Consider the following 25332-nt stretch of genomic DNA (forward strand, 5'->3'; position numbering starts at 1 on the left):
TGCAGCCGTGTGAGAGACCTGGAAGAAGCTCCTGGCTCCAGGCTTCTGATTGGCACAACTCTGGCCATTGTGGCCATCTGGGGAGTGAACCAACAGTTAAAAGACCTCTCTGTGTAACTCTGACTTTTGAATAAATAAATAAATCTTAAAAAAAAAAAAAATTTCCGGCCAGCGCTGCAGCTAATCCTCTGCCTGCGGTGCCGGCACACTGGGTTCTAGTCTCGGTCGGGGGCGCCAGATTCTGTCCCGGTTGCCCCTCTTCCAGACCAGCTCTCTGCTGTGGCCCGGGAGTGCAGTGGAGGATGGCCCAAGTCCTTGGGCACTGCACCCGAATGGGAGACCAGGAGGAGCACCTGGCTCATGGCTTTGGATTGGCGCGGAGCGCTGGCCGCAGCGGCCATTGGAGGGTGAACCAGTGGAAAAAGGAAGACCTTTCTCTCTGTCTCTCTCTCTCACTGTCCACTCTGCCTGTCAAAAAAAAAAAAAATTCCAAACAGTGTCTAGATTTGATCCTTCTTGTTTAAGGGTCTTTACGATCTGTTTTTAGCTCCTACCTTAACAGGCTCACACACACGCCCCCAGCCCCACTCCTTCCTCATCCAGGAAGGCTGCACTGACCTTGACTTTCTGTTGGTGGTGATAAATTTGCCAGGCGATGTGAACATGCATGGCGCACCACTTCCCTGGTTTCTGAAACAAGAAAGAGCAACGTGGTCAGGAGGAAGACACGCTGGGGGAAAAGCACCTTCGATTTCTCCCAGCTCTCAGCGGGTGTTGGCTGCCAAGCCCCTTTTTGTGAAACCCAAGAGAGCTGTACACCCTCCAAATGTCTCTCAGCAGCAGCTCTCAACTTGCAGGCACAAGGGAGCCACAGTCAGCGCCCCGCTCTTCCCACAGGAGCCGGAGCCTTCGGCTACTGCCCAGAAAGGCCTGAATCCCACTTTTGCTCTGCTCCCTCTCTCTTCTGGTGCCAGCTGGCAGAGCTGGCGGAGTAGGAGGGCCTCCTTCACAAACCCTGCCGTGCTCTAATGCAAATCAGCTGCTCCGAAGAGCTAATTAGAGAAAGTGTGAATCCAATCCAAACAAGAGAGGGGACAGAACCTGCAGTAACCTCCCCCAAGACGGCCCGTGTCATTTTTAACCCCCAACGCGCTACAAAGAACTTCACCCCATTTTTATTCATGACCAGTGACCACCAGTGCTTCACCAACAGTCAGCTGCCACTCACGGTGGGCGCTATTCCGTTCTACGCTAAAGAAACAAAGAAGAACCCATTTCTTTCTACTCTCTTGGTCTCTGCACATACCAAGTGCTTCTTCCCTCTGGGGAATAGATCCGGATTCCCCTCTCTGGGCTAAATGCAGGTGTATTCTTTCTCGGCAAATGGAGGGCGGAGACCACCTCGCTCCACTTCCTTCCCACTGAGTAGTCTACCCACGGCTCAGAACCAAGAAAACGCAGCCCCATCCTACCATTTTGGTTTCTATAGCAAGGAGCCGTTTCTGAAATATCTGCTTCTATTCAAGACTGGGGTCAGTTCTCTTCTCTCGCACTGAAATTGTGGGGTCATCTGGGAGCACAAAGAATACACCGCCTCACCCAAGTGATGACATGATCCTTTTTCCCTTTGCAGAAACCAAATCATGATGATTATATGCACCAGAAATGGGCTAAGCCTGGCAGGGAATCCCTGGTCCACTCCACCGTCCACCTGTCTGTCCCCCACCCCACCCCTAAGGCAGCAGTCATCTGCCAGCCAGTCTGCAGGCCCTGAGAACATTTCAACTGAGCAAGATGTTAACAAACCAATGCTCACAATATCTTTCTGTACAGAGAAATAGGTCAAGTGGCCATGGCGAGTCGCTGCTAGTAGACACAGAACAGAGAGCTGGCAGCCAAAAAAGAAGCACTCGGATCTGTATTTGTCTTTCCAAAGGCCCACAACTTGAGTTCTTCCCCCTACCTTCCGACTGGTCCAACCTTCTACCAGAACGAGAGAGTTGGAATTTTATGTTACCTAAATAAACATTAGCCAGCGTGCCAGGATTCTCCCCACACTGAAAGCAAATTCATTTAGGCCATTTTCAATCACATCACCTGGAAAACCCACGTGCCAATGTTCTGAAGTTTGATTCTAACATTTCTATGGCTTACTTCCTTCTCATGGATTTGTATTTTTAACCCACAGGGAGTCAAAGAGAGGTTGCAAAACAGCTCTAGAAGAAGCGTTCTTACCCTTAACATGGGTCTGAAAGGATCTGTCAACTGTGAAGAGAAAATGACAACTTGGTTACACGCCTGTCACTCAAACAATTGCTCTAATTAACAAATTTGTAGTGCTTCATTAGGAGGGGAAATTAAAATGTTAGAATTTTACTTTTAAATGAAGCCCTTTTAGAGAATAATTAACCCATTTTCACACTATCAAAAGTGCCAAGTGTCCCCTCCCCCACGGCAGGAGCCTCGGAACATGGGGGCTGACAAGTCCCTGTGCACGTTCGATCACAGGCGGCCGCCCCTGGCCACACGCCTTGCTCGCATGACACAGGAGCTTGCCTGGCCCTTCCAGACCACGCTGAGACAGGGTGAGGAACCACGGCCTGTGGGAGCCTGACAGTGAGGGCGTCTCAGGGGAGACGCAGGACAACTGGGCTCTCTGTACTGACACTCTCTGGTGTTGCGGACAGGTATTAGATATTTTCAAGAGGTTCACGAAACATCATGAAAACACACTCACATACCTGAGTCGTTTTAAACGTCTACCTAACCCTGGTCATCAATTTCTGACTGCCTCTACCCAGGGAGAAAGGCAACACTGTAAAAGGTTCTCACATTCACTCCACAGATAAATATGAGGAACAATCAATGAGACGAGATTATACTTATCATATCACTTCTTTTTCGGAGGTTGGCAGTGGTATAAATTATGAGTACGTGACATAGCCAGAGCATAATGGATATTTTATTTAGCTCTCCAGCACAACAGATTCCCTATCACATTAAGAATAGAGCCCGGAAGAGCTGTGTGGTGGGTAGTATCCTAATCCCAAAGAGCTGTGTGAGTGTGTGTGCGCATGTGTGTGGACACTGCTTTTCCATTCAAAACATTCCACATACAGCTCTTTTGAATGAGAGAAACCCAAGGTGATGCAGACAGAGACGACGAAGGTCAAGGAGAAACCACACAAGCTACCAGTGTGTACTTTCTGGGTTAAGAGCGTAAGCCATTCTGGTTCTCTCCCAATGGCAAGCTGGTCCCCTGGGAGAGATTTTTGTTTCCTAAGGGTCCCTAGCCTTGTCTTGCACAGACCTGAACAGCACGTACTCACATTGAGCCATGCAAGGTGTGAGCTCTGGGCGGGGCGCCTCATGCAAATGCACGCCCCACTCCCAGTGTTCCCTGTGACAAGCCTGACTGTGCACATACGTACCCTCGGGTCCTTTTGGAGTAAAGTGTGCGGCACTGTCCCGGGCCGAGCAGCGACATCAATAGGGTTGGATGTCTACAAATGAACGAGGGCACAGTTTAGGAAGCACAAAACATTAGGCGGCCAAGCAAGGTCTTGCCTTCCCTGGAAAGTACAGAGGTCAACCTTCACTAGTGTTTGTCTCGTCCTGAAACACCACCCCCACGTGACTGACTGCTTGTGCTCTTTGTGAGGCCCTGACCAGGAATCGCCCTCTCTGGCAGGGACATGGAAGGGCAGGGAGGCAGCCCCAGCACCTGTCACAGAGCAAGGAGACAAGCACCACACACAGCGGCCGCCCTGACACTCCCCTTCCTCCTAGGGAGCCCGCGGCCCTGGTGGCCACTGTTTTGTGTTTGCGTTAGCATTCAGCATTCCGACAAATGTGTAAGTGAACATTATTAGCATTTGCAGGATCAGGTGCCCCTCATCAGAATAACTGAAAGTATTCCTCCAGACATTAGGCCAACTCTCTACATTTTAACTGGCAGATAATAACAAGGAATTACACTCAGTAATTACTCATTAGCAGTGGTGGAAAATGGGACGAGAGAACCTAATTTAGGAACCACACAGACCCACTATTAAATGATTTCGCCAGTAATGCTGCCTCGTCTTTTTTTATTCCCGCCGCTACTCTTAAATATCACTAACGATATTCACTTTCGATGCAGGCTTTTGTCCTTGGAATTAACAAACAACAAAAAGCCCATTTTGAGCCCGGTCCCGACTTTTCCATGAGGAAAGGCTTCGGAAAACAGCTCTAGTGACTCTATGTAAGAAATCACGACTTCTACGAATCCCCTCCACAGCAGCCATTGAACTCATGTGGAAAAAGAGCTCAAGTTTAGGCACGAAGCTTGCCTACAAGGAGAAGGGGGGAAAAAAAAAACTGAAAGGAAGCAAAGCAAAGCAATCAGCCGCAGTACAACTAACAATTAGGCTGGAGTTGTTAACAGCCTGATTTGCATACATATGAAGAACTCGACTAACGAGCTACACTCTACATATTCAATCAGGAAGATGGCCTGGAAAGGCCCATTTCAACACCAGCAGAGACACTTTCCTGCCCAGATGTAGTTTTCTGTGTGATGGGATAATTGTGAGTGAGGGAAATGGCCTAATTTATTAAATGACCCACCAGTCTGTTTGGGGATGCAACGGAGGTCTGTGGCAACCTGGAGGGGACAGACGACAGCTCCAGGGAGCTGTGAGGAGCAGATGAGGGGGAAGGAGTTGAAAAGCCACCACCACACGGCCCTGCATAGCAACCGCAGCCCCCAGCAGGTGCCACGCGATTTTGCAGGCGTGGCCTTCCCGCTTCTGATGTTGTCTAATTTCTCTCCTTGTTTCTAGTTTCTGTGTGTTCACCCTGGGAAAGTCTGGCCCCACACTGGACTGAGATGGTGGAGAAAAAGGAAGTGGAAATCACACACAGCCAAGTATCTTAGTCTAAATCTGACGGCGGTTACCAACGGAAGAAGTGCATTTCACTACTGTTCAGTATGGAAGTGAGACGAGCTTTCAACAGGTAAAGTATTCTAAAAAGATTACTGTTCAGTGTTGACCTGTGGCCCGCGTCAAACTGCACTGTCACTCCCTGGGCAGAAAAAACTTAGTTAATTATTATAAATGGCAAAAGGTTCATTTCCCACTAGGACGTTAGGAACTGGGGACAGAGCCTTGACTGTGGCAAGTGTGACCACGGTGAGGGTGGGTGGGGGGGAGACAGAGAGAGAGTCGAGAGGGGGCTGATGGGGGCTCAGGAGGGACATGAGGGAGAGCGAGGAGATTTCTCCCTTGTCACAATGAACAGGACACAGTGCTAGCTGGGGAAGCGTTGTCCCCTCCCCCCTTCTAGTACAATCAATCGAGACTCAGCTTTGCATTGGTTAAGAACCGATCCCTCAGGGTCAACTTGGTGCACATGTGTCTGACATTTCATAGAGTTCCTGACCAGAATCTTAGGTCCACAGTATTGGTAAGAAAAAAAATATATATAACATATATATATATATATTTGTATATATAGTCCACGTATTTTAAAGATCACAGGAAATCTTAGCTCAACTGAGATTACATGGGTAGCGCTGATTGAAAATGCAGTTTTTGCTGAGGTTGAACGCTAGAGGGACTGGGGGAAAAAAGTATGCTCACTCTGACGCCCCTGGTCACTTTGGATCTGACCAATGCAGTCACGGTGCGGGCAGGAGGATACAGAAGCCACCTGCACCGCTGGCCTGGGGCTCCACTCAGAAACATGCCCATGTGTTTGCACTGTAAGGCAATTCTTACCTTCGGCTGAAATGCTCCTTGGAGTGAACCAAAAGGGCCAGTGGGTGGGATCATAGGGGGGATGCCCGATACTGCAGGAGGATAGGAATGGAAGAGCTGTGGCCAGAGATGGAGAGGGAAAAACATGATTTTAGTCGGAGGCAAGTGATATATTCAAATTCCCTCCCCATAGAAAGACATCACATTAGCAAGCCAAGTAATCTCAGTTTGATGCTATTAGCCAAGAAGCCATGATGAAATGATCACACAGATGTGCCACGAATGTTTAACTGCAAAAGTTAAAAGTAGTTCAGAATCAATCAGCCAACAAACGATGTCCCAGATGAGGACATCATTAGAAAGGGAGCTTCTCTAATTATTAATTGGTAAATTGAATAGAAGTCCTAAATGGTGGGAGAGTCTAATGCCTATCAAAAACAGGAGGGATGCTGAGCCAAATAAGATGCCCAGAAAATTACAAGTTAATTAGAAAAAAATAAATAAAAAAGAAGAAGAAGAAAAAAAGAGGAGGGGGGAGTGGAGAAAGAAGAAAAAGAAGTAGGTCTTTATGAGTGCCAGAATTTGATGCCATTAAAACTCGATTAGTACTTTTAGGTTTCTGATAGTTTGAGCAAGTGAGAGCATATTCACAATCCTTGCTTCATTAGGTTGTTCTAGAAGCGGCAGTTCCAGAGGACAACTTAATTTTCTCGTCGAAAATGATGACAAATATTTGGGGAAGGGTAAAGCAAAAACGAGTCGGTGTGTATTGCAGTGGGGCTGCCACTTTTTCTAGAAGACAGATTACCATAGCGTGGTGTGCTTTCAAACTGCTCTTGTGTGCTGAGTTCCAGGGACTCAAAGCACTTCTAACGCTTCCAGCCAGTTCTAAACGAGAGCTGGGATCTCACGAGCAAGCTCACAGGAGGCTACGCACCGGAGGCTACTCAGAGCCACCGCCTTGACAGGTGAGTCTGACCACGTGATAACGGGAGAAGTGTCTGAAGGCTCTGAGTTTTTGGGATCACTAGCTCAGAGAGAACACAGCCGAGGGAAGTAGTAGTGCCATACTGAAGACGAAATGCAGACACATCGTTCCCTCCTTGTGCGAATCCAACGTTTCCCAGACTCTACTGCTCTGGGTCCATGGACTTTGATCAAACCATCGTATAGATATGTAAGCAACCCCCACTTTCACAGTTGCGTCGTATGTCAAAAACGCACACAAAAAAATAATGGGAGCTTTTCTTAATGTGAGCTATTAGTGGTAATGACTGAAATTCACATTTCACAATCTTGTCTCTTTGCAGGGCACGTAGTTTTTTTTCTATTGGTCTTTATTTCATTTTGCTCCCTTCAGTGATGCGGCAAAGGTTTTCAGACTAATTGATATTGAACTAAATCCACTTAAACAGTGATTGCAAGCCAAGTGCCCTCATTTAAAACTACTTTTAAGTCTAAAATTGTGTTTTCGATACTTGAGAGCATTGCATCTTAATTCCCCTTATATCGTCCTAATCCCCAAAGCAGGGGAGAGAGACTAAGTACTTCATGTATTATCCACTATGACTAATAATATAAAATATCTCTCCCACAGTACACTGTATAAAGCAGAGTAATTAAAGACATGCCACAGTAAAACACACTCAAATTTCTATTACTCTGCCTCCAGGTGGGCATTTTTCCTTTAATGTTTACCAAAAAAAAAAAAAAAAGACACTGGATAGTCTCCCCTTGTTTCTTTAGCTTTATTCCTTTACTGACCTCTTAAAATATAAATAGAGCTCACTATCCCCTCTTTTGACTGAAAACCGGAAGCATTTCAACTTTTCAAAAATTCAGGCCTCCGGGCTCATTTAAACCACCGAGGACTCTCTGTGGATTGTGCATACAAAAAGGCAGTGTACTTGGTCTTAAGAAGTAAATGTGAACCACCTGTTGAGCACACTGGACTTTCCGGAAGAATTATTTTGTTAGCCGGCCTTTAATTTAAATCAGCAAAGTACAGACTGGGCAAAATGACACCATTCAGGGGACAGACCCAAAGAAGGAACCCATAGCTCTACTGGGCTTGGCATGGCTATTTGAAAACCGTTTTTGTGTCGCAGTACTGAGCAGGACAATGTGGTCCACATTGGGGGGTAGGGGGAGGGGACTTACTTGACTACCACTTTCCTAATTCCTTTTGGAAAGGGCCTCTCTCACATTCTTACTAAACCGCGGATTAAGCAATTCTTGGTCTCTAGCATTTCCTAGTCGTGACTCTTGAGCTAAGCTCTTGACTCACACAGTGTCTATCTGGCCCAAAGTATGGAGGGATGCAGTCTCTGCTGATGTCTTAAGAAGCACTTCTGTTCAAATGTCAAACGATAACACTGTCTACAAAAATCAAAGCAAGAATAGTTGGCTCTACGCAATTATTAACCTTTATTTTAGGGGGCGGTTTCATTTAAAAAATATAAATAAACCACTGAGCAAAGAAACTTGCAAATTTGCAGATAAAAATGATGCAGTATTCATCCCATAATCAAAATATCATGGTGAATTGGCTAAGGAATTTGTATCGCAAGTAGTTCTTGTTTTACAAGTACTAAACATATAAATAACTTGGTGGACGGTAGCAATTTAAGTTCCAAAATATCTTTCTAAAACAAGAATTTTTCAAAAGATAATGAGTTTACGAGAATGATTTTTTTTTTTCGAGAAAAACAATCCTTGTTTCAATTTTAAGTCTCTTAAGTAAATGACATTTTTATTGTCAATTTTAACAAGTTCAGGAGAACAGCACCAGTCACAAGGAAGAAGGTTGTACATGGAATCTAAAGCAAACAAAACCCTACTTATTTTGTTTTGAAGAGTTTTGAGTCAAAAGGATAAGGGATTTTCTAGATAGAGAAAGTAATTCGGGTTGAATCACAGAAACTCTGTGTTCATGGCATTTCGGCTGGTGCCTGGAACACTGTGATTCCGGGCTCACCAGCACCGCTCACGACTGCACTTTGCACCCCCACCCCCCATTTGCACGGGGGACACCTGTCTTCCCAGTGAGGCTCAACTTTGCTTTCAAGTCTTCGGGAAGCTTCTGATCTTTTGATTCAGAAGATGATACTGCATCTTTACCAAAAGCAAAATGCCACAAAAGCAAGCATCCAGAGTGACAAAGGAGCAATGGGAACTCTTGCAAAAGATGATTAAGGAAGGCTGCTGGTCGCTTACTGATCTGTGGCAAGCGCACAAAAATGGAAAAGCAGTTACATTCAATGGGTAGCATGGTAATATGACTCACACTGTGCCGGTAGAATGGGTCAACTTTTGTAGGGTATTTGTCAAACTGTAAAGGGATCAAAGCAAAAGCTAGTTACTTCACGTGCATTGCTGCTCGCTGTCCTGGAGGTAGCCCTACTCAAGCTGCTTTGCTACTAAGACGCCGTCAGGCGCAACCGACTCATGGGATCTGAAACTATTCGGGGCTCCTGAGTCCCTCCGACAGGAACCAACAGAGAAGGAGAAGTAAAGTGGAAACCCACGGGGTACGAGGTCCAGCCCTGCACATCCTACTGTGCTGTCTGTCTGCTTGATAGGTAGAGTCTGGTACAAAAGCAAACATCAGAGAAGTGTGCATTTTGTTGGACTTGGCCAGGGTCTCCTCTCCATTCTCACCTGCACTCGGGTTGAAGAACTGAACATCGGGCTGTCTTCTGAAATGTGTTACACCTCAGCACAAGGCACCTCGGGCTTCTGGCCTTTCTCTTGAGCAGGAAAAGAGTGTACTACTGCTGCCTCTACATCACGTATATGGGCTGTGGCTGTCCCTCCCGGCACTTAAGTTTTCATTGACTTGTGTGACAGCTTCTAGGGGCTAGCGCAAAACTCTTTTTCCAAATATTAGGCCCTTAAAAATGGATAAAAATAGTTTATCCAGGAAAAAGGGACAAAATTTGTCATACAAAGTTTTTTTTTTTTTTTTTTGTTTCAAGGACTCATTGTTAATATTTCCTGAAATAGAATGTATAAAACTAATTCCAAATACATATAAGGGCTGGTGTCATGCACCAGCAGGTTTAGCTGTACCTGTGACTCTGGCATCTCAAACTGGAGTGAAGGGTCAAGCCCCAGCTACTCCAGCTTGGACCCAGTGTCCTGCTAATGTGCCTGGGAAGGCAGTGGAAGATGGGCCAAGTGCTTGGGCTCCTGCCCCCCACGGGGAAAAACAGGATGGAGATCCCGACTCCGGCCTTCAGCCTAGCCTAACCTTGGCTGTTGTGGACACTTGGGAAGTCAATCAGGGGATGGAAAATCTTTCTATCACTCTGCCTTTCAAATAAATAAATTTATATATATATGCATATATATATATATATACACACACATACATACATACACACACATATATATAAATTAAGGTGAGGGGCTAGCACTGTGGCGCAGTGGGTTAAAGCCCTGGCCTGAAGTGCCGGCATCCCATATGGGTGCCGGTTCTAGTTCCAGCTGCTCCTCTTCTGATCCAGCTCTGCTATGGCCTGGGAAAGCAGGAGAAGATGGCCCAAGTCCTTAGGCCCCTGCACCCATGTGGGAGACCTGGAAGAAGCTCCTGGCTCCTGGCTTCGGATCGGTGCAGCTCTGGCTATTGCAGCCAACTGGGGAGGGAACCAGTGGATGGAAGACCTCTCTTTCTGCCTCTACCTCTCTCTGTAACTCTTTCAAATACATAAAATAGATCTTTAAAAAAAAACTTAAGGTGAACTAGACGGGAACAAGAGAGGGAGAAGCAGTGGAGTTGGGTGAAGAGAATTTCTTTTAAAAACAAGCAGTTTAAACCCATTCTTATAGTGTCTACATTACTTGCTTTAAAATCAACTATGGGGGCTGGTGCTGTGTGGCACAGCAGGTGAAGTCGCCACCTGCAACCCTGGTGTCCCATATGGGTTTGTGTTCCTGCTACACCACTTCCCATCCAGGGGTTCATGGCCTGGGAAAGCTGCAGAGGATGGCCCAAGTATTTGGGCACCTGCACCCACGTCGGGGACCTGAATGATGCTCCTGGCTCTGGCCTGGCCCAGTACCAGCCATTGCAGCCATCTGGGGAGTGAACCAATGGATGGAAGACCTCTCTCTCTCTCTGTTTCTCTCTCTCTCTCTCCTTTTCTTTCTATAACACTGACTTTCAAATAAATGAACCTTTTAAAAAAAGAAAACCCTAAAATCAAGCATTAAAGTAAACATCAAAGAAGTACAGTGCTCTAATACTCACTGTCAGAGACAGGACTCTACCTCAGGGTTCTAGGAGGTAGCATTCTAATGTGGCACTAGTAGTTACAGTTCCGACTGAACTGAACACCTCCAACAAAGCAGGTGGTCCCTAAAGCAGCCTCTCCCACTTCTCACCTCCCTACACTGACACGGACCTGTGCTGGCACTGGGGGTCAGGGCTGGACAGGTGCAGTTATCCATGGTGACAACCCGATGCTCCCGAAAAGGAAAACAGCCCTTTAAAAGGAGTTACAAGTCCGACAGGGGAGGGGGCTGTTTCCAGGGCATCTAGAACAAGCCCCCCCCACCCCGCTGCTGGATTCCACTGTGCCCAAAGAGCTCCCGCTCCCAGTCTCTGCAGCTGCCTGAAGTGGGACACATTTCCTGCCGCCCTGCAAAGGTGACCTAGGCCAAGGGAGCCCCCGCCACGCCAGCACCCCACCCCCACCCCCCATCCCGTCTCCTGGTGGTCCCGGCTGCCCAGCCCACCCGCCCTGGGGCTGCATGAAGAAAAGAGTCGTGCTCTACTTATCCTCACATTTCTGCCTGGGGTACGCACCATGGGAGGTGCTGGCGTCGGCATGATGGCGGCGGGCGGGATGGCGTGGGGGAACGGCGTGAAGGTGTGCTGGTGTGTGTGCTGGTGCGTGTGCTGGTGCTGGTGTTGGTGCTGGTGGAACTCGGTGCGCAGGTAGGGCGGGGGGCCCAGGGAGGCCCCGCGGTCAGCACTCTGAGAGGCCAAAAAGCGCGTGTTCAGTTCCTGTCGCAAGATGTCTTGCTCTGGGAAAAAGAAGAGAAGGGAGGGGGTGACGCCTTGTCCTGCGATGGTCCCTTCCTTAAGGACGGACAGCCGAGGGCCTCGCTGTCGGGGACTCCCGGGGGCAGTCGGATCCTGAGATACATGGGGGGCAGTCCTGAGATACAAGGGCCTGGTCACCAGCCAGCATCCCTGTTATCTGTGCTCGCGGCTGTTTCCCAAAGAGCTCACAGAGTGCCCGGCCACGTGGCCAGGGCTGGATCTCCTGCTGGGTCACTGCCGGCTGAGTGACTCTGGGCGTGGCAAGCAACCCACCCGATAACCCGATAACCCACCTCTCTGGGCAGTGGGGATGGTGACACTGCTCTCTACTGAAGTGGAGGGCACACACACTACATGCCAGCCGTTAATAGGTCACAGCTCTCTCTAAGGCCCTTGTCCGGGGTCAGTGACCCATGTGTGGCTCTCAGCATCCATGGCCAAACACTGGCTGACAACTCGGCCAGGGGCCTGACCTCTGCAGGTGTCGAGAGGAGACGCCGATGGCTTACACGGGGCCTGCCCTGGAAGTTCTGGGACCTGTCCCCACGACAAGCTCCTCTCGCCCAGGAATAAAGCGGAAGGCGCTGTTCAACCCAAACAGAGGCGCTGGGTGAGCATGGGTGTCGGTATCCATCCGCGCTGGCTCCCGGCCCATGGGAGGAGTTGGGGGAGAGGAGGAGGAGGCCGCAGCCTGCGAGTGAGCACCAGCTAGCGACCGGGCACGGCCTGGCTGGTGCGACAGAGACGCCGTACCTGAGTAAGTGCTCCCGGCCGGGTGTCCGGGCACCGGCAGACTCCCTGACGTCAGGGGTGGTGGAGGAGGCAGAGCAGTGGGAGGGGCAAACATATTGGGGTGATGTGAGTGGGCGGGGGGCTGGAGGGTGGGCGTGAAGCTGTGCAGGGGGCTGTGGTTGGGCAGGGAGAGGGGGAAGGGGGAGGCGGAGGGGTGGTGGGAGATGTGAGGAGGGGCGGGTTGAGTCTTTGCCGGCGTGCTGCTTCTGCTGCTGCTGTTGGGTGGGAAGAAGAGAAAAGAATAAAGACACAAACAAGAAAAAAAAGTGAGCAATTCGTTTTCTTTAAAAAAAAAAAAAAAAAAGCCCTTACGCCCCGCTTTCTGTCCCACCCCCGTCCCTTTAGGGGCCTCCCCTAGGCACAGATGCTCTGAACGACACAGTCCAGGCCAGCTCAGGGCCTCCCTCTCTCCCGAGGCTGCACACTCGTCTCTGCCCTGCCACCCTGGCCCGCTCCTGAATCCCACAAGGCAACACAACAACAACACAGGAGTGAAAACACTGTCTGAGGTCACCCCAGCTGCCTGGAACCTGTTAAAGGAAGAGACGACACAAAGAAGGAGGTGGACACTGGTGCTGGATTCTCTGATCACCTTGATGGGCTGGAGGTCACAGACCTGGCTTAGGAAGTTCAGAAGAGGGCCTGGCCCCCTGGGGACAGAACCAGCCTCCCTAACCTGTTCTTTAACTGTCCCAGACAGGAAAAGGCAAGTTCGTCTCCAGGATTCCCAAAGCCTCAGAACCCCTGGCACAACTCTGTTAATCTTAAGAATCTAGGAGCTCCTTCTCAGTCCTCAGTTCCCAAGCCAACCTGTCCTTACCCAAGAGCCCGGAGTCCCTCCCACTGTCCCCCCGCCCCCCTGTCTTCTAGCCTCAGAGAAAATCTCAAGGTGCGTGTGTTTTAGCAGCCCCTTACCCACGACCCCCACGTCCTTGGGAAGATGGCAAGAGTCGGACAGGAGAAGACCACGTTGGCTCACCTTAAACTGTTGAGGCTCAGGCTACTGCTGTTGTAGGCGGACAATGGCTGGGGGACGCTCTGGGACGAGGGGTGGGCCTGCACAGGCGGGAGGTTCTGGTGGAGCAGCTGGGCGGGGGACTGAGGCCTGGGCGGCCTCTGCACCTGAGGCTGCGGGGCGGGCTGCAGCTGGGCCTCCGGGGGCCCCGGGGGTGGCTGTGAGCTCGGAGGCGGGGGCTGTGGCGGGGCCTCTGTGCGCTGCACCAAGTTGGGGTCCGGAGAAGGAGCTTGGAGTTGAGGCTCCACCTGGGGCTGGGGTAGCGGCTGCGGGACCTGAGGGCAGGGGTCTTTAAGCACCACGGGCTCAAAGATGGGCTCTTTGCAGCAGTCCTGGCTCTTCTCCTGGCTTCTCTCTAGACCCGATATCTTGGGGACAATGGGCCCTGCATCTTGGCTGTCACGGTCCGGGAGTGTGCCGACACCTAAGTCCGGATCTGCATGGGGGGAGACAAAACCACAGGTGACGACGTGTGAGTGCCAGTGAGGTGGGCAGCAAAACTCCATGACTCCAGCACCTTGTGGTGCCGTGGGGCCTGTGCACACAGGGGCTGGGGGTGGGGGGAGATGAGGCAGCAGCGATGCCCCCCCAAACACCACCCCCACCAGTGACAGCCGCGTTCCAGACAGTGAGAGCCGCCTGGACCACCAGGCCAAGATGGATTCGTTCTGAAAATGAATGTTTTCCTTAATACCCACAAAGTCTCTCATGGAACACAATTAACCAACGATAGCCGACAAGTTGATTTTTTTTCCCTCTCTTTAAAACAAATACAGTTCTTGAATATACAAAAGAGAAGTGTTTTCAATCTAGCAAATGTAGCAGATGTTATTTAACAACACACAGATGGGTTTTCTTGGCCTTCCCTCTTCTCTTTCCATTTTGACCGAGGAGACACACTTGACATTTAGAGAAATCATTTTTGTTTAGGAAGCACTACGCTTCCAGTCAAAAGTCAGGCCTCCTTAACGTTCACTGTCCATCTGAGATCAAAGGTGCAAATGTGGATTTTCATCAAGTTCAATGTCAACTGCACTTGCTAGGCCTTTTAAGGAATTCCCCTTGAACCATGCGTGGGGGTCTCCACCCAGCTGAGGCCAAGAGGTGTGGATGCCACACATTAGGACCAACCTTGATGTAACAGTTAAGCAAAAGTCTATGATCAGGAAAAAAATACAGAAAACAGATGCTCCTGTGTGAATGTAAAAGGTAGGCACTGGGGCCAGCGCTGTGGTGTAGCGGATAAAGCCGCTGCCTGCGGTGCCAGCCTGGGCACGGTTTGAGATCTGGCTGCTCCTCTTCTGATCCAGCTCTCTGCTGTGGCCTGGGAAAGCAGTAGAAGATGGCCCAAGTCCTTGGGCCTCTGCACACGCGAAGGAGACCCAGAAGAAGCACCTGGCTCCTGGCTTCGGATTGGCACAGCACCGGCCATAGCGGCCATTTGGGTAGTGAACCCACGGCAGGAAGACCTTTCTCTCTGTCTCTCTCTCTCTCTCTCTCTCACTGTCTATAACTCTACCTGTTAAATAAAAAGAAAAAAGAAAGAAAGAAAAAAAGAAACAGGCAAGAGAAGACTGCAGTGGTCTCTCTGCAATGAGGGTGTCTTTTGGGCCTTCTAGAATGATCTATTCTAGGCACGGCCTTTTTCTTCCTAGCTCCCTGTATATCAAGTGTGAAAAAACAGGATCTTCTCACTGGTTGTATTTATTTCTGCTGATGCTCTCTGGTGTCTGTACACTTGTTTGTCATTTTTCTTCCCCAGAATCTGTCAAAGTAATCCATTATTTTCAATGTTCTCTTAGTACAACAGATCAAACCATAACAGGCTCAAGCGTGGAAACAAATGCTGGGTTTATAAACAAAGCACATTTTTGGCTGCCGTGGACTTGGCTATCTTCATGTCTCACAGAGCAGCCCGGGATGGAGAGAAAGATGGAGAGAAAGCTGCTTCCCGCACACGCTTCAGGTAGGAAAAGACGCAACGTTGCAACATGGTCCTAATGAAAAGTGATGTTACGTTTGACATCCCACTCACACACCTGTCCACCCAGTGCTGCCATAAGAACCTCTCTGGGAAGCCTTTCACTTATGATAAAAGGTGAAATTGTGGGGCTGGCGCTGTGGCATAGTGGGTAAAGCCACCACCTGCAGTGCTGGCATCCCATATGGGCGCCACTTCAAGACCTGGCTGCTCCTCTTCCGATCCAGCTCTTTGCTACAGCCTGGGAATGCAGCTGAAGATGGCCCAAGTCCTCGGGTCCCTGCTCCTGCATGGGATGGATACATGGGAGCTCCTGGCTCCTGGCTTCGGATCGGCACAGCTCCGGCTGTTGCGGCCAACTGGGGAGTGAACCAGCAGATGGAAGATCTCTCTCTCTCTGTCTTTGCCTCCCCTTCTCTCTCTGTGCAACTCTGACTTTCAAATAAATATTTAAAAAAAAAAAAGCTGAAATTGTGTTGGTTTCCAGAACCTTAGTTTCCATCTTCTGAGCTGCAATAAGACACCAAGCTCCCTCCTGGGTGTGCACAGCCCCCCTGCAGCCAGAAGATCCCTGAGATCCCCTGTCGGCAGATGCCATGGGCTCAGGATCTGGCTCTGCCTCTCTCTCAATGCTTTTTCTACCACCTCACAGAATTTTCCATGTTTGTCTTTCACCATAATTTCCATGGCAAGCCAGTATATGACAGCTGGGAGAAAGAGCACATGGCTTCATACCCCGCAGGTCCCTCGGTCAGCTCTGGGGCAGAAAGTGCCAACAGCCCAGAAATGCTAACAGCACAAAATAAAAGAGGGATTTTACTTAATGAGCAGCTCATGGCCCCTGGGCAGGGCCTCTGGCCACGTGGACAGCTAACTCCAGCTGTGGATAACAATGGCAGAAACACATTTTTAAACTCTTGCGCTTCTCTGTTCTCTCTGGACCAGGATGATAAAGGATCTGCCAATCAATATTTTCTATCTTGGGAAAGTTTACATCCAAACTCCCTCCAAAGCTCAATGTCTAAACAAAGTTTCTCCCTCGCATTAAACAACAACACAAACTTCTTTTTAAAAGATGCCGTCCAGAGATATCATAGAAACACATCAGAAGTACACAGATAAGTGCTCCAAAATCTAGCTGGACTCCATCTATCTCCTTCCTTGTTCTTGGAGTCTGGACCACACCGTCATGTGCAGGAAGCATCCTGCAGGCTCAGGCCTGCTTCCCAAGGTGCGTTGCCTCCATCCCAGCCTACACACACTTAGGGTGCAAGAGTGGTGCCAAGGCTTCGGCAGCTCCTGCTGCCACCGACAAGCGACATGGGACCCAGGGAAGACCAACTGCTAGTCTGTGCAGAACCACCTATGCTAGGACTCAAGGAGCCTGGCCACACAGAATTTTGAAACAAGAACCCAAGAGGCCATCCCAGAGCCTGGCAAACTTGAATGCGCATGCCTGAAGATCTTACATCACAATGCCGCCTGAAGATCTTATATCACAATGCAGATTCAGATTCAGTGGCTGTGGGGGTGGGGCTCCGAGGACTTAGGCCATCTTCTACTGCTTTCTCAGGTGCATTAGCAGAGAGCTGGATGGGAAGTGGAGCAGCTGGTCAAACCGGCACCCATATGGCATGCCAGTGCTGCAGGCCAGGGCTTTAGCCTACTGTGCCTTGGTTTCTGAGGATCTCCCATGGGATACTGGTGGTTTAGGGCTACATGGGGTGCTTCAACAAGACTGTGGAAAATGCAATTAAAAGTTTGGTTTGGGGCCCGGGGGTGTGGGGGTGCACCGGGTTTCTCCACAATGCCGGCATCCTCATATGAGTGTTCGTTCTACTCGTGGCTGCTCTACGTCCAGCTCCCTGCTACTGTAGGGCTGGCGTCTGATATGGGTGAGGGTTCGAGACCTAGCTGCTCCACTTCCAATCCAATTCTCCACTAATGTGCATGAGAAAGCACCAGAAGATGGCCTGAGTCCTTGGACCCCTGCCACCCACATGGGAGACCCAGATGGAGTTCCAGGATCCTGGTTTTGGCCTGGTGCGGTCTGGCTGTTATGCACATTTCGGGAGTGAACTAGTGCGTGGAAATCCTCTCTCTCTCTCCATCTCCTCCTCTGTCACTCTTTCAAATAAATAATAAAAAAATAAATATTTTTTAAAAAGATTATTGGGGTTGGTACTGTGACATAGTGAGCAAAAGCCACCACCTGCAGTGCCGGCATCCCATATGGGCACCGGTTCAAGTCCCGGCTGCTCCACTTCTAATCCAGCTCTCTGCTATGGCCGGGGAAAGCAGTAGAAGATGGCCCAGGTCCTTGGGCCCCTGCACCCGTGTGGGAGACCTGGAAGAAGCTCCTGGCTCCTGGCATCGGATCAGCCCAGCTCCAGCTGTTGCGGCCATTTGGGGAGTGAACCAGCAGATGGAAGACCTCTCTCTCTCTCTGTGTAACTCTGTCTTTCAAATAAATAATCTTTTTTTTTTTTTTTTTTGGACAGGCAGAGTGGACAGTGAGAGAGAGACAGAGAGAAAGGTCTTCCTTTGCCGTTGGTTCACCCTCCAATGGCCGCCGTGGTAGGCGCGCTGCGGCCGGCGCACCGCGCTGATCTGATGGCAGGAGCCAGGTGCTTCTCTTGGTCTCCCATGGGGTGCAGGGCCCAAGGACTTGAGCCATCCTCCACTGCACTCCCTGGCCACAGCAGAGAGCTGGCCTGGAAGAGGGGCAACCGGGACAGGATCGGTGCCCCGACCGGGACTAGAACCCGGTGTGCTGGCGCCGCAAGGCGGAGGATTAGCCTAGTGAGCAATAATCTTTTTTTTAAAAACAGATTATATTGTTGCAAAAAAGTGTGAAATCTTTGTTTTCTTTTTTTTATAATATGTAGTTTGTGCACAGATTTCCTAAAGACCTCACTCACCCACACCTCAAAATTTTTTGCAACAAAATACCTTTTGACTCTATTTTTCCATGAAATTTTTGCAGTGCCCTGGTCCTCTGGGCTGCAGAGGACTCTCTATGATCAGAGAGGATTGCCAAGGTCAGCAACTTGATGGAGGTCACTGGGCTGGCTGAGAAACCAGAAGACCAGCTTTCAGTCCTAACTCTGCCTTGTCTACCCTGTGCTGCCCTCTAGAGAGCACAGAATCCTAAAACAAAGCAAATAATAGAGAATCCAGGATCCAGTGAAAAGGTCAGGGTTGGGACCAGTGGCTGGAGCGGAAACTGAACGCTGCCATCAGTGCACGGGGCCCTGGTACGGTGACCTCCAAGCAAGGCAGAGAGCTCCGCGGGCTGCTAAGAGCTCTGGGGGCTGCGCCGTGTTACGACTCCTCATTTAGGGGAGTCTCTGGGGCCACGGATTCGGCGTCATGCGTTTTTGTGGCTAACCGGTAATGCATTTCCTCTTCCTTTCAATTATTCAATAAATGTATCTTCCCAGTTAAGCTTTTCTGTCCTGACAGTCAATTTGTCCTACTGTGCTTCTCCAAGTTGGCAGGAGCGCGTTTTAAAGAGGCATTTTGTATTGCACAGTGTGTTCTGAGTTTGCCAAGCGAAGAAATTTGCTGAGGTTGAAAGAAATACAAAAGTGCAAATTGACTAGTCTTACTTAAATCTATTCATTGCACTTTGGGGTTTAAAAAATATTCCTCTTCTTGTGATTATAAAAATAATGTACCACGCTTTTAAGAGACAAGCAAATTAAAATTATACCACATACTGTACAGTGGGGGAAAAGGGTGAGTTTACTGCATGTCAATTATACCTCAATAAACTTTAATTCTTTTTTTAAGATTCGAAGGTAGATGAAGGGAAGTTTGCTAGACTGTTTAAAAAGATCTATTTATTGAAAGGCAGAGTGACAGAAAGAGAGGGAAGGAGAGAGAAAGAGACAGATAGACACAGACTGTCTATCCACTGATTCACTCCCCAAATGGCCACAACAGGCAGGGCTGGGCCAGGCAGAAGCCAGGAGCTCCATCTGGGTCTCCTTTATGGGTGCCAGGGAGCTGGGTTGGAAGTGGAGCAGCCAGGTCTCGAATAGGCACTCAGTATGGGATGGTAGCCCCAAGTTTGTGAGATTTTAACAGAGATCTGTTACAAGTTCTCAGGGAGACAGGCCCTTTTCTGTACTTTACAAAACCGACATGTAACGCCTACCACCTTTGGCAATATTTAGCAAAATAAAAATGGTGCTCCCTTGACTTGGTGTGTAAGGGTTTAGTCTACAGAGACAATGGAACAACTCCGTGGTCTGAACTACAAGTTCGGAAACAACCCACCTGTAATGATTAGGGCACTCGTTATATCAGTTTGGCACATCCATACAAAGGAAAATAACACAGCCATAAAAAAAAATATGCTGTTGGGGCTGGCACTGTGGCGTGGTAGTTAAAAGCCACAGCCTGCAGTGCCAGCATCCCATATGGGTGCCGGTTCGAGTCCCAGCTGCTCCACTTATGATCCAGCTCCCTGCTCATATGTCTGGGAAAGCAGCAGAAGATGGCCCAAGTGCTTGAGCCATCCTTCACGTACCCTAGAAAAGGTATCTATGGGTTCTACACCATCAAAAAGCAAAGTATTCCTGTCATTCAAATTGAAAACCAACAGCAAACATCACACAACAGAAGGGAAAAGCAAAGGAATTATTTACAAAGGATATAATTACCTCGCCAGAGAACACAGATAGCCAGCTGAAAAAAAGCCCCCTTGTGGGGCTTCCTCCCTACAAGGTCATTACTGCAGCAACCTCAAACAGCTCACAGACATCAAGAAAACCGTGGGGGGCACCCATCCATCCACCTGTATCTTTCTGAAGCAAATCCCCTAGAAATGTACACTGTCAGCATCCGATGTGTACACGATTCTACTTTGTAGTTAATTTGCCTACTGATTTGTGCAAATGACAGAGTCACGAAGCCTTCGAGACCCCAAAAGGACTGCTGATTGTAGCCAAATGAGAAAAATAACCTACTTTAAAAGAAAATGGCAACATTAACACAGGACCAACAACTAGAAAGCCAGAAACACGCGGAAGGGTCACATTTCTGAGAATCAACGTTCAATTTTTTTCATGCTTTTTTTAGCAGTGTCCTTTATTTATTTTTAATTTATTTATTTGAAGGGCCAGCACCATAAAGTCACTGCCTGCAGTGCTGGCATCCTATATGGGCATTGGTTCAAGTCCCGGCTGTTCCACCTCCGATCCAGCTCTCTGCTATGTTCTGGGAAAGCAGTGGAAGATGGCTCAAGTCCCTGGGCCCCTGCACCCATGTAGGAGAGCTGGAAGGAGCTCTTGGCTCCTGGATTAGGATTGGCCCAGCTCCGGCTGTTGCGGCCATTTGGGGAGTGAACCAGTGGATGGAAGACCTCTCTCTCTGCTTTTCCCTCTCTGTAACTCAGCCTTTCAAATAAATAAATAAAATCTTTAAAGACAAAACAAACAAACAAACACAAAGTACAAACTGAGCTACTGAGTTTATCTAGCAATACTTTCAACTCCCCCAAGGTTCAGCGTCTTGTATCTCCCAGACTCTACATTGCAATGGTGCACCTTCTCAAAAACACACATCTCTTCACTTTCCTCCGTTCCCTCTTTTCTTAAAATCATTACACAGAGACCAGTTTGTTCCATTAGCAGATTCAATTACTAAAACGAATGGAAGGATGACATTCAGTCTTGCAGCTCTTCTTCTTGGTCACTGAAATTGTACAAATAAATTGAGGAAAACCCACTGTTTGTTCAAGGCAAATTAATTTCCAAACACTGCAAGAGTGGAAGATCAGGGGGATGATGGGTGCTTGGCAGGGCTCAAAGAAATTCCATTTTGTGCTTGTCATGTTGTGTAAACATTAATTACCATCTGGGAGGCTAAGCTCCAGGCTGAAGGCTGTATCACAAACCTCTGAGGACCTACAGGGTTCCCAGTGAAAAGCAAAAGCCTAAATAGGAAAAAAAAAAAAAAAATAGCCACGGCATCTGCCAAAATGCCACCAGATTACAAGCTGCTGTTATCAGAGAAGCTACTTTGGGTGTCATCGGGTTTATCAGATTAACCCTGGATAGGGGTTAATCTGACAGGGATTACAGACACAGCAGCACACTGCAGATGAGTGTACTTAAACTTGTTTCCAGTTTATTCTTCCTAAGTCTCACACCAAAGCCAGCATCAATTTGGATGCACATGCCCATGTTCCTGACGACATAAGACCACAAACCTGCCATGGAGGGGAGCCTCCAACTGATGGTGGAGGCTGGAGAGAGATCTGAGTGGCCACAGGTTAGAGAAGGAAGGGCCCCCGAGATGAAAGCCAACCTGGGCTCACATTTGATTTCTTTTGTAGCCTTTTGCAAGTAGGAGTGCAGACCGTGTAGATGAAGGATCAAAATTAGGATGAGAGCAACAGACCGGGAGCCACTGGGGGTGGGAATCGGAGCCTTGAAACGTCTTAATAAAACCACAACAGTGCCAAGTTCCACATCATTCTGGTATCTTCATGGGAGCAGAAGACAAGCTCGTGTGATGCTGCCCCGTGTGTCCAGCACTGCGCCAGGGCCTCAGGATGGGAAGGTGGACAAGGAACAGCCCCTGCTTTCCAGGAATTGGCAGTAGGGGAGGCACGGAAGAAAACCCGAGAACTGGGGTCTTTAACTTCAGTGTGCAGTGTCTGTGCAGTCCAGCGAGCCCTCTTTCCGACTGAGGCGAGCTACGGACACTGTGCAGAGGCTCTGCTCTGTAACATGTTCCAAGGATTACTCTTAGGCCCCCAGCAACCGAACCATGTGCAGAGACCTGACAGGAAGCTCAGGGTGTGAAGGGTGAGACCCGCAGTCACTTCGGAGAAGAGGAAAACGCCAAATACCAGTTTCAGGGAAAGCCCAGGAGTTTGTGTTGTGGCCACAAAGACATAACCCCCATTACTCTTGCGTGTATCCTCCTACACAGCTGGCTTGTGTGGACAAGATCATCTCCTCCTTTGGTTTCCATCCCTGGCGCTCCCTGCCCTAGCCTAACCCCTCTCCTAGCTGGTTGTGCAGCAGTGACTGGCTGCTCACTGAGCACCTATATGACAGCAGGTACTACCATGTGCATACACCCGAGCACAAGCGCCCTTAAAACCAGTGCACACTCAACACTTCAGCTCTTCTGGGTCTGGATAGCAGCAGCGCACCGAGTCCTAACAAGGAAAGGCTCTCAAAGGACTTGCAACCAAACACACCTGTGTGCATTCAACAACGCGCGTCCATCTTGAATAAAGAGCAAACCTAAGGACAAGGCTATGCTCAAAATAAGTCACAGCAGGCCAGCGCTGCGGCTCAATAGGCTAATTCTCCGCCTGTGGCGCTGGCACACCGGGTTCTAGTCCCGGTCGGGGCGCCAGATTCTGTCCCGGTTGCTCCTCTTCCAGGCCAGCTCTCTGCTGTGGCCCGGGAGTGCAGTGGAGGATTGGGCCCTGCACCTGCATGGGAGACCAGGAGAAGCACCTGGTTCCTGGCTTTGGATCAGCATGGTGCGCTGGCCGCAGCAGCCACTGGAGGGTGAACCAACAGAAAAAGGAAGACCTTTCTCTCTGTCTCTCTGTCTCTCACTGTCCACTCTGCCTGTCCACAAAAAGAAAAAAGTCACAGCACACACACCTTACACTGGGACACAACAGGGAGAACTCTAGGTGTATTCTGGAGATTTTCCCAAGAGGTGTGACCAAGGCACTGAAAGTTGAATTATAATTTTAGATGTTTGGCTTCTTTAAAAAAAAAACAAAAACCAGTCTTCTTAGTATCTAATCATCCTACCTTTCACACGAGGAATAATCAAGCGAGGAGGCAGGCAGCCCTCCTGCCAGTATTTCATTACCAAGTATAAATGAGGCCTAGAGCTCACAGATGGGGTACGCTTACAGACCCGACACCTCCTGTCCGGGACTGTTGTCGTCTGCTAACACCTAACGGCATCGCTGGGGTTGCCTGCTGTCTGTGGCTAACCTGACCCACAGACACCTGCTGAGGCAAACACTCTTTGGTGTACTGTGCCCTTGTCATTTTACCTATTAACATAACAGGACATTTTTTTCTCCCTGGAATTTGTAACCTAGCTTTTGTATCAACATGTTTGTGAAATGATGGGGCTGTGCAATAAGGCATCGAACAGGTAAGTTTCACACTCCGGAAAATCACTGTGCCCATTCAGCCTGGTGAACAACTGGCTCTAGGCTAAACTCTACTTCCCACATGTTGAACTTCTCCGAAGACGATTTTCTCAAGGACAAGGGTAAAGCAGGCACAGATCTACTCACACATCTCCAGTCAGGGGCCAAGTGCATGGTGGGACGGTGAGGTCGCCACTTCAGTAGCACATGGTTTGAGTCCCGGCTACTCTGTTTCTGATCCAGCTTCCTGCTTATATAATAAACACCCTGGGAGGCAGCAGGTGGCAGATCAGGAACTTGGGTTCCTGCCACCCGAGTAGAAGACCCAGATTGAATTCCTGGTCGCTGGCTTTGCTCTGGCCCAGTCCTGGCTGTTGTGAGTAGCTAAGGAGTGAGCCAGCAGAGAGAAGATCTCGATTGCTCTGCCTTTCAAATACAATGGAAAACAATACAAAACAAAAAAGAACAACAACAACAACAACAAACTTTTGGTCACTTGCCTTCCTGCTTTGCATGCTAGCTTTCTGTTTCATCTGGTTTGGGGCACCCATCCAGAAGAAAGGCTGGGTGGGGTATGCCATGGTGAACTGTGGGAACTTGCATTTCTGAAGTGTTGTCCTTGGCGCTCTGGTACCAGACACGAAAACTCCCTGCTCCCAAGCTTCCTCTAAACCCTGCAGGGCTACGAGACACCGCCAAGCTGCTGGCCGACACAAGCTCCAGTTGTCCGTGGCTCCCTGTCTCTCTCACCACTTCCGAGTCCGAAGAACAGGTGCACTTGATTCTTCTGTCCTGCAAGAGTCACCTGCATCACCCTCCTGCCAGTGTCCTTCCCTCAAGGTCACGCTCCCATCAGGGTCCAGGTGTAAGAAGGCCCTGCATGAACCCTGGGAGGCATGAGTGATGCAAGGCTTTGCCATGCCCCGACTCAGTGATGTTCTGGAGTGAAAGAAGAAAGGACAAGGAGCCCCAGAATCCCGTGCACGCAGCCAGCTCTGGCCCTGAGCTCACCCTGTACCAACAGAACTCCAGAGGAGGCGGTGGGGAGGTTAATTCCCATGAGCAGAGACTCTGTGACCTCTCTCAGTTTCTCTCCCAGTCCCCAGGGCTGTGGCAGTTTGTAGACCTGCAGCACATATCCTAAATGCAATCAGTACCTCCCCCAGGTCGCTCCTGTCCGGTTGCCAGTCCTTTACTGTGGGCAGTGGGCTCTGGCTTGGGAAACTTCTGCCTTTGGCAACGCACGCTCCACCAGCCTTCAGGCCTGCCTGCCTGTTTGACTAAGGACAGACGCCAACAGCCCCTCCAAGTCTGTTCACACAGCCTGCGAGGGCCCGTGGGGCCTGGGTGCTGCCAATGCCCTACAAGCTGTCTGCGTCGCTTCTGTGTGAGCACCGCAGATGCCTCTAAGCACATATCCATGGGAGCTGCCATCCTCCTATCATGGAGCCTCTGATTCCTTAAAGGAGTAGCGGTGGGGAAGAGGACTCTCAGGGTTTCTTGAAGCTTTGACCTTTCTGATCCCGAACTACACCTATGTACGATGCGGCTTCGCGATTCCAAGCGCCGACCACAGACCAGCAACACCAGCAGCATGCTGGTTGT

At 49.4% G+C, this 25332-nt stretch overlaps 1 protein-coding gene across 1 annotated transcript in view; it reads right to left on the reverse strand.

Annotated features, from left to right (window-relative positions):
• The window catches only part of AUTS2 (activator of transcription and developmental regulator AUTS2), a 196351-nt gene that overhangs the window by 15267 nt on the left and 155752 nt on the right, over positions 1-25332 (reverse strand). The window contains exons 3-10 of the mRNA XM_062181010.1: positions 13562-14033; positions 12544-12797; positions 11551-11771; positions 9028-9072; positions 5763-5858; positions 3432-3503; positions 2236-2265; positions 619-690 (exon numbers count right to left, since the gene is read on the reverse strand). Of these exons, the coding sequence (XP_062036994.1) occupies positions 619-690; positions 2236-2265; positions 3432-3503; positions 5763-5858; positions 9028-9072; positions 11551-11771; positions 12544-12637 (630 nt within the window). The 5' untranslated portion in view covers positions 12638-12797; positions 13562-14033. The remainder of the gene's footprint in view (positions 1-618; positions 691-2235; positions 2266-3431; positions 3504-5762; positions 5859-9027; positions 9073-11550; positions 11772-12543; positions 12798-13561; positions 14034-25332) is intronic.

This window comes from Lepus europaeus, chromosome 21 (genome assembly GCF_033115175.1).
Source record: "Lepus europaeus isolate LE1 chromosome 21, mLepTim1.pri, whole genome shotgun sequence".
In the NCBI taxonomy this organism is placed as follows: domain Eukaryota; kingdom Metazoa; phylum Chordata; class Mammalia; order Lagomorpha; family Leporidae; genus Lepus; species Lepus europaeus.